The sequence below is a fragment of the Suricata suricatta genome, chromosome 11 (genome assembly GCF_006229205.1).
Source record: "Suricata suricatta isolate VVHF042 chromosome 11, meerkat_22Aug2017_6uvM2_HiC, whole genome shotgun sequence".
Taxonomy (NCBI): Eukaryota; Metazoa; Chordata; class Mammalia; order Carnivora; family Herpestidae; genus Suricata; species Suricata suricatta.
The window spans coordinates 89806434-89816525 of NC_043710.1; the positions used below are offsets into that span (position 1 = coordinate 89806434).

Here is a 10092-nt window from a genome sequence, read left to right on the forward strand (position 1 = left end):
CAGCCATCCAAGTACAGAATGGCTCACACAGAAGACACCAGCAGAAGTAATGTCCGGAGTACCATAAGTCAGTCCAGGGAAGACAATCCTTTTACTACACCCAGTGTCTGTGGGAGGAGCAAAGTCAATATAGAACCCCATTATACAGGTTTGTAGTAGGTTACATGGCATTATGTTTAGGTTAATGTAAAGAAGATATAGGGCTCATAACATATTATATAATTTAATTTTCTTACTCCTTTCTACATTCTTGATAAAGTCTTTTCTTAAAGAACTTCTTTTTTAAATTTTTTAATGTTTATTTATTTTTGAGAAAGAGAGAAATAGAGCATGAGCAAAGGAGCGACAGAGAGAGGGAGACACAAATCCAGTAGCAGGGTCCAGGCTCACAGAGCCCCAGACAGGGCTTGAACTCATGAACTGAAAGATCGTAACCTGAGCTGAAGTCAGATGCTTAACCGACTAAGCCACCCAAGTGCCCTTTTAAAGAAAAATTTCTTAATGTTTATTTATTTCTGAGAGGAAGGAAGGGGCAGAGAGAGATCAGGAGACACAGAATCTGAAGTAGGCTCAGGCTCTGAGCAGTCAGCACAGAGCCTGACAGGGGGCTCAAATTTATGGAGTGTGAGATCATGACTGAGCCAAAGTTGGACACTCAACCAAGTGAACCACGCAGGTGCCCCTTCTTAGAGAACTTCTTTATGCATTATGTTTAACAACTATTCTGTATTTGAGAATATAGAAAAATTGATATATTTAGGTATAGTGAAAAGACTATTTCAATCACCGGTGGTATTATAAAGCATAATGATTGAATCAGAGCCAGATATCACCATCACAATTCAAGTTTAGAGGTGATCCAGAGGTCAGTAAATTTATGTTGAGTCCCAGAATATTGGGTTAGAGCATTTTATATCTTACCTGCCTGGATAAGCATTGTTTCTGGAAGTTGGTATAGACCTGAGTATGCAGGTGGAAGTCAGCTTAACTCAACTAAGTAAAGTGGGTAAGTAATTGACTCTTGATTTTTGTATATATATATACTCAGAATGCAATTTTTATGGGATTTGTTTTTCTATAATAGGTCACAGAATTGGGACATGGCTATGATGGGACTTTTTCAGCTTTTGTTTCTTTGGATGTGCTTTCTGATCATTTCTCACTCTCCTGCTGAGGTTTCTAAAATACATATACTGGATGGCAGCCTCCAATAAGTGCCTCAGACTTTCTTCACTATTTATTATTCTTTTTTCATTTTTCCCTCTGACTGAATAATTTTCAGTGGCCTTTTATCAAATTCAGTGATTCTTTTTTGTTTGTTTGGTTTAGTTTGCTCTTGAACCCCTCTAAGGAATCTTTCAGTGCTGCTATTGTATTCTTCAGGTCCATGATTTCTGTTTAATACTTTTTTCTGTCTCTTGTTGAAATTTCCTCTTGGTTTATGTTTTGTACTCTGACTATAGTGAGCATTTTTATGACAGTTATTTTTAATGCTCTGTCAGGTATATCATATATTTTCATTTCATCAATCAGTTTGTGGGATTTCTCTTACTCTTTTTTGGAAAGTATTTCAACTTCATTTTCATTGACTCTCTGCATTGGTGTCTGCACTTTAGACAAACACCCACTTGTCCTAATACTCATGGACTGGCCTTGAACTGGAGAGGGCACCACCAATAAGGCTGGTCAGAGACTCTGGAGGCTTCTCAAAGTTTGCAGTCCACCCCTCTTTCTTTGTTCTTAGTGACCCCTACCCCAAAGGCATGCATAGTGTCCCACGTCCCATGTTTTAGAACATGCAAGACTGAGCAGGAAGCTCACAGATAAATTGTATTATTGAACATGTGGTGCTCAATTTCCCTTACCAGAGAGACGCTGTAAGAAAGGAGTTTCAATAGCTTGGTCCACCATCTTTGTTCTCTCTCATGCCAGGCAGCTGAAGTGTGCGGTGTCCTGTATCCCCTCTGCTTTCTGACACAGACTCTCTAGAAGCCAGTCCTCTGGACAGACCTAATAAAAACTGGGGCACTGGACACAGAGTGCACTTCTTTCCTTCCCCAGGGAGAAGCCAGGAGCTTGGGGAGTTTCTCCCAATTTGAAGGTGCTGTGCAAAGACAAGTATTAGGACGAGAGGACATCTTGACTTTCCCTACCAATTTCAGTGTGACTAGTTTCAAGCTTTAACTGCGAGCAGGACTGCCTTAACTAGTGTCTGGATTTTTCACAAAAGAAATCTGTACATGAAATATTTTTGAATCAGTGTATTCATGGAGGGTATGAGGTCTAGGGCTTCCTCTTCTGCCATCTTGTTTAATGGGAAATAGGAATTTATTTTTGGCCCTCTTTGGGCCTCTCCCTACAGTGGAGGGAAAACTTGGGTAAAATTTTGAGTCCCTACAGCATTAGAGACACATTAAGGTCCTTTGTGTAAATACAATCCCCTCAATACCTATCACACCTAGAAACTATTCCCCGTGGAAGATACTGTTTACCCTGTCTATAACTGAGCATTATATCCTTACACTCACCTTAAGTCTTCTGTGAATTTTAAGTGGCAAAAATGATAATAATGAAGTCTGTTTATTTTTGTCTGCTGCTAGACAGGACTCACTATCAGAAAATATTATCTGTAGTTCAGAAAGATTGCCAGGGCATATCAGAAATTAAGAGTGGGCTCTGTCTTCATAGAACCAAAGGGAGCAAAGCCACAGACTAAAGCTGCCCTTTCAGGATCACAGAGGTAATACCATTAAGAAAGCACCAAGGTTTTCTTGCCGAAGGAGGGTGAGTTTCTGAATTCCATTTATATTAATGTCCTCCTTTTAGGATAGAAGTCCAGGGATCTAAGATACTTTCCAGATTTTTCAGTCCTCTAACGCAAGTGAAATTGACAGAAGAACCTGTTGGAGGGGAGGGTGGTGGTGTAGGGAAGTTTCAGAGACATTGGGTTCAAAGGATGCAATTTATTGGTCAGTTCCATGGATGGAACTCTCACTTTTCCAAATGTATGGTTTTTACTCTGTGGCATGGAGCAGGAACTTAAACTCTCCTAGACCCTGGTCTTTTATTTGATTAGAAACAATGTTCTTCATTCCCACCACACCGAGTCTAATCCCCATTAGAGGTAAGCACCAGGTTGGTGGGGTTGCTGCCTCCAATTTTACTGATTAGGGGAGGGATCATGGGCTCAAAGAAATAAAATGAGAAGAGGCAAATCTCTCCTAGTCCAGTCTTCTTCTTTAACCTTTGCTTTCCATAGCCATCATATTGGCATATGGAAACACTGGCCTTCACGCTATAGGCTGTTTTGATGCTCTTTGCATAAACAGCTTATAAAGACTCTAATGAGAGAATGCCCATGTCATTTGATTAATGATAATGGTAAAACAGATCTGTGGGTCCAGGTTGGGCTAGCCTCAGATATTCTTTGTACATACCCGATTCTCATGGGAGAACATGTGGTGAGAAAAATTGAGTTTTCCTGTGTAACATTTTCCTCCTTTGTCCACAGATTCGCTTAGAGTAGAATGGCACCTGGGAATGTTTCTTTTGTGACTGAATTTATTCTGCTGGGGCTAACATACCTACCAGATCTCCAGCTCCTCCTGTTCTACCTGTTCCTAGTCGTGTATGTGGTCACTGCATTGGGAAATTTGGGCTTGATAGTTCTAATTGGGCTGAATTCACATCTGCACACCCCCATGTACTTTTTCCTCTTCAATTTGTCTTTCATAGATTTCTGTTATTCTTCTGTGTTTACACCCAAAATGCTTTTTAACTTCACATCAAAGAAGAATATCATCACCTATAGGGGGTGCATGACCCAGCTTTTCCTTTTCAGTTTTTTTGGTATTTCTGAAGGTTATGTGCTGACATCAATGGCCTATGATCGCTATGTGGCCATCTGTAACCCACTTCTGTATAATGTTGTCATGTCTTCTAGAGTGTGTTCCAGCCTTATGTTTGGTTCATATTTGATGGCATTTTCAGGTGCTATGACCCACACGGGATGCATGCTGAGACTGACCTTCTGTGATGCAAACACCATCAACCATTATTTGTGTGACATCCTTCCTGTGCTCCAGCTTTCCTGCACAAGCACCTACGTGAATGAGCTGGTGGTTTTCATTGTGGTGGGCATGAATGTGATTGTGCCCAGTGTCACCATCTTTGTGTCTTATGCTTCCATCCTCTCCAGCATCCTCCGCATCAGCTCCACTGAGGGCAGGTCCAAAGCCTTCAGCACCTGCAGCTCCCACATAATTGCTGTTTCCTTGTTCTTTGGATCAGGTGCATTTATGTATCTTAAACCGTCTTCTGCTGGGTCTATGGATGAGGGGAAAATCTCTTCTGTCTTTTATACCAATATAGTTCCCATGATGAACCCTTTCATTTACAGCTTGAGAAACAAAGACATTAAACTTGCCCTGAGGAAAACTCTGAATAGGAGAGTATTTTGATCAGAAATCATGTCTGTGCAGTTAGTTGCACACAGGGAGATACTGTGTGTTTAAATAAAGTATGTTAAGTGGAAATATTCTTAGCCTCTTTTTTCCTTAACATGGTAAAGGAAGCTCGAGTCTCATAAATTATTTTAAGTTTTATAAAGTAGGAGTTCTTTAAAAATTAATAAACTGGGTCCCCCACCCCCCGCCACCACCACCATTACCACAATATCTTCTTCACCTTCTTGTTCTGTTTAGGAATAGCATAAGTAAGAAACATGTCTCTTTTTTCCCCCATTGTCCTTTTGAACTTGTTTTTTCCTCTTAAACATGGTTGACTCTTTATATTGAAGTATTAATTTAGTTAATACTAAAGTGATGTTGTATAATTGGGAGTGTTCTCATCTGCCACTTGGTATTAGAAACATATATCACATACTGTTTGTACTCCCAGTGTTCAATCCTTCAATTGTCAAGAATATGTCTCCTTTAAATACTGGGATTGAAAATTCCATAAAGACAATCAAGGTTAATCCATTTTTGCATATGTAAACATCATGTATAAAGTGTCTTTTGGCAGGCTTTTTTTTTTTTTAACCTTTGAAGAGCCAAACCAACACATTGGTGATTGTCAAAATATATTTATTGTATGGATGGGAAAGTGAAGCTCAGAGTACTTAGATTTCCCTAAAGTGACACAACTTTGTCAAGTAAAAGCCTGGACTAAGTTCTTAGCCTTCTGATTTCAAGTCTACTACTCTTTGTAGTCTATTTTGTTCTACTTTATTCTATTTTTGCTTCAGTAAGCATGGACTGTGAGAAAACATTGCAAATTTGAAAGTTAACTGTGCTTTGTTCCAAGATGATTCATGAGTTTCTCTCAGTGTGGGTATTACTTTTTTTAGATTCTGTTTAAGAAAATATCTTGATCATTCTTTTTGTTGGGAAAAAGGATGCCTTGGGGGCTGGTATGTTAGGGAGATGTTTGGCTCAAATAGGGAGGTTATTTTTCTGCAAATTAAGAAAAAGCCTGAATTTGCAATGTTTGCAAGTATTTGTAATTCAGAGAATAGGGCATGGGAGAAAAAGGAGCAAGAATTATGTCAATAGGTTAGAACTCAACAAGACACATGGACAACAAGTATGATAAGGTTCCTTACTCATTGTGGGGCGTGGTTATGAAAATTAGCATCCATGTTTCAGTTTGATGTTGTATCCTATTATGTAGAGACTGTAACATATTTCAGTTTCATATACCTTTCATAGAACTATAATGCAAAATGTCCATATATTGACAGTGTTTTAGGAATGAAGATGGAAAAACTGTAGGTACATTGGGGGAACCAGGTAGAGTGAGGGCAGCAGTTTCAGGAGATAAAATAGTAAGGGGGTAATTTGAGTTCAAATTAGGAAGAAGGAATTTAGAAAGAAAAATGATGGATACTGAAAGCCCTTACCCATGACTCTCTCCTTTCTTGATGTCCCCCAATATATGGATATCAGAAAGTAGTAAAAGCATAAGTTATTTGATTTTTTTTAAAGTTAAAAGTTAGAGGACTTGGGTGCCACTAAATCACTCCTGTTTTTATTGGCTTCCATATACTTTCATATGGATTTTTACATACAAAAACCTTGAGTTGCAGCTTATAGAGCAGACAATTAAAAGAAAGATTAGGTGAATAAACCAAATTATGACTATTTTTTTTCTGAAAAGGATGTTGGATGATGATGATGATGATGGTGATTATTATTATTATTGTTATTAGGAAAAGCAAAAAAAAATGCTACTCTAAAAATCCTCAATTTGATGGATCAATTGACAACTTAATTATTTTTCCAGGATACTTTTATTTGTCTTCAAGTTTTTATTTAAATTCCAGTTAGATAACATACAGTGCAATATTGGTTTCAGGAGTGGAACCCAGTGATTCATCACTTTCACACAACACTCAGTGCTCAACACAAGTTCCCCCTTAACATGCATCGCCCATCTAACCCATCTCTCCACTCACCGCCTCTCCAGCAACAATGTTTGTTCTTTATCGTTAAGTATCTTATGGTTTGCTTCCCCCTCTTATTTTTATCTTATTTTTCCTTCCCTTACGTTCATCTGTTGTGTTTCTCAAATTCCACGTATGAATGAAATCATATGATATCTGTCTTTCTCTGACTGACTTACTTCACTTAACATAATACCCTGTAGTTTCATCCATGTTGTTGCAAATGGCAACATTTCATTCTTTTTCATTGCCATGCAGTATTCCATTGTATATACATATCATATCTTTATCCATTCATTAGGGGACATTTGGGCTCTTTCCATAATTTGGCTTTGGTTGATAGTGCAGCCATAATATTGGAGTACATGTGCCCCTTTAAATCAGCACCTCTGTATCCTTTGGATAAATTCCTAGTAGTGTAATTTCTGGGTTGTAGGGTAGTTTTATTTTCAATATTTTGAGGGACCTCCATATCATTTTCCAGAGTGGCTGCACCAGTTTGCACTCCCACCAGAGGTGCAAAAGAGTTCCCTTTTCTCCATATCCTCACCAATATCTGTTGTTTCTGAGTTGTTCACTTTAGCCATTCTGATAGGTATGAAGTGATATCTCATTATGGTTTTAACTTATATTTTAACTAATGTCATCCTCAATGGGGGAAAATGCAGAGCTTTCCCCCTAAGATCAGGAACACAACAGGGATGTCCACATTCATCAGTTCTTCAACATAGTACTAGAAGTCCTAGCCTCAGCAATTAGACAACAAAAAGAAATAAAAGGCATTCAAATTAGCAAGGAAGAAGTCAGACTTTCGTTCTTCACAGATGACATGAAACTCTACATTGAAAACCCAAAAGACTCCACCAAAAAAACCTGCTAGAACTGATCCATGAATTAAAGTTGCAGGATATAAAATCAATGCACAGGAATTGGTTGCATTTCTACACACCAATAATGAAGCAGCAGAAAGAGAAATCAAGGAATCAATCCTATTTACAATTGCACCAAAACCCATAATATACCTAGGAATAAACCTAAACAAAGAGGTAAAAAATTGGTACACTGAAAACTATAGAAAATCTTATGAAGAAAATTGAAGAAGACACAAAGAAATGGAATAAAATTCCATGCTAATGGATTGGAAGAACAAATATTGTTAAAATGTTGATACCCAAAGTAATCTACACATTGAGTGCAATCCCTATCAAAATAACACCAGCATTCTCACAGAGAATCCTAAAATTTGTATAGAATCAGAAAAGACCTAAACAGCCAAAGGAATGTTAAAAAAGAAAACCAAAGCTGGAGGCATCACAATTCTGAATTTTAAACTGTATTACAAAGCTTTAATCATCAAGATAGTGTGGTACTGACACAAAAACAGACACATAGAGCAATGGAATAGAATAGAGAACCCAGAAATGGACCCACAAATATATGGCCAACTAATCTTTGATAAAGCAGAAAACAATATCCAGTGGAAGAAAGAATCTCTTCTGGAAATGATGTTCAGAAAACTGGACAGCAACCTGCAGAAGAATGAAACTAGACCACTTCCTTACACCATACACAAAAATAAACTTGAAATAGATGAAGGACCTGAATGTGAGACAGGAAATCATCAAAACCCTAGAGGAGAAAGTAGGAAACAACCTCCTTGACCTCAGCCACAGTAATTTCTCACTCGACACATCCCCAAAGGAAACAATCAGCAAAACTAAAAGGCAACTGAGGGAATGGGAGAAGACATTTTCAAATGACCTACTGGATAAAGGGTTGGTATCCAAAATCCATAAAGAACTAACCAAACTCAACACCCCAAAAATAAATAATGCGGTGAAGAAATGGGCAGAAGACATGAACAGACACTTTTCCAAAGAAGACATCCAGATGGCCTACAGACACATGAAAAGATGCTCAACATCACTCATCATCAGGAACCCACTTTTAATCTTTCCAACATCATTTAGCTACATGGTTCCTGGGTCCAGCTCCAGAGAGACAGGACTATGTTGGAAGTACTTGATGAATCCAGGAAAAGGAAATGGTTATTCCTTAAATCATTCATTTGTTTATATTAGAAAAGAGCCCAACTTTTTTTTTTTTTTACCTGCTAAGTCCCTGGCAATGTTTGGCAATGTGATATATATGACAAACAAATAAGACATGTAAAATACCGATATAAAGATAGATTTTCACATAGAAAGTAGAGTTACACTGCACACATGAAGAGATTCTAAAATTGGTCTTATATGGTTAACATTACTCCTGAAAATTGATTATGTCAGCACATGTTATGTTGGGGACAGACATGGTGTCCTTCCACAAGCCTAACACAGTTGATTTTCCTCTTTAGCATTGGGATATTTCCCTGTATATTCAGCCTAGCACTGGATATAGTTATTGGTTTATGTGCAGGGCTTTGTTGTACAAAACAATGCATGTTTAAACATTAAAGTCTCACTCAGGGTGGGAAGTTTTAAATTCAGAGGCAGAGACTCTTATTTTCCTCACTAGGTAGGATAGCTGGTGGAAACACCTGTGCTATTTAAAGTCTCTGACTGTTAAGTGGGTTGAATAGATCCACTTAACAAATAAAAGATATATGCAGGTTTTACATTTGCTCTTAGAAAGCGTGTGCTGTTGCAGTGTTCTCTGCGTGTTTTATCTGTTGGTCTCTGTGTTCCTCAGGGAAGAACTTGTAGGTAAATAGGGAAGAGGATCCACTTCCCATTTCATAGATGATGAGACTACTGCTCAGAGGTGTTCATGGATTGTTCCAAATTACAATTAATATTCAGTAAAAATGAGATTATGGATTTGGTGTTTTGATTTAAAATCTATCAGGATTTGCCATACTTTAAAACATCAGTGAAACTTGAACAATGGTTAGTGGATAAAAATGCCTCTGAACACAAATAGAAGCAAAATATTCAAATAATAAAAATGCCTAGAAAATATTTCACATTTGATATTTGACATATCTTTTGTCTAATTTACAAAGTGTGACTAAGTTCTCATTTGATACATGTTTATGCAGTAAATGGGAACATATAAGAGTAAGAGTACACTTATTTTGATGAGCATCAAATAATGTATAGAATTGTTGAATAACTTTATTGTTCACTTGAAACTAATATAATGCTGTATGTTAACTATACTGGAATTAAAATTAAGAAAAAAAAGAAACTGATCTTGTTTGTTTAGGGAGGAAACCTACTGCTGTTGGTCAGTCTCTACAGATATAAGACTTGTTGTCTTTGATGCCCTAGAGACAGATGTCTCATTCTTATGGGGCCAGCTAGATAAAGCTTTGTAGAGTTGCCAGACATTTATGTGCTGACATGTCCATGCACAAGTCCGTGGACAAATTTACATTTATATTTAAATATGCACACACATATATAAAACCAATTCATGTGCTTATCTTTCAAAAATAGCATTGGTATCTAAACTCAAACCAGTCAATCAAAAGTAATCTAAATGTGTTAGCCAGTTTTATATTTAAGTTGAGTGAGCATCAATGAATGGATATTTGATTGAAGTGTCTAAGCTCCTAACTAGAGAATGTTCTGGGAATTTCTATTTAGAAATGTCTGTATGGGGCACCTGGGTGGCTCAGTCGGTTAAGTGTCCGGCTTTGGCTC

The 10092-nt window shown here is 37.6% G+C and overlaps 1 protein-coding gene across 1 annotated transcript; it reads left to right on the forward strand.

Moving 5' to 3' along the window:
• The first annotated feature begins 2240 nt into the window (after window positions 1-2240).
• LOC115306583 (olfactory receptor 8B3-like) lies at window positions 2241-4460 on the forward strand. Its single transcript, XM_029957067.1, is given in 2 exon segments — window positions 2241-2254; window positions 3503-4460. Coding segments are annotated over 2 exon segments (972 nt in total).
• The last annotated feature ends 5632 nt before the right edge of the window (window positions 4461-10092 follow it).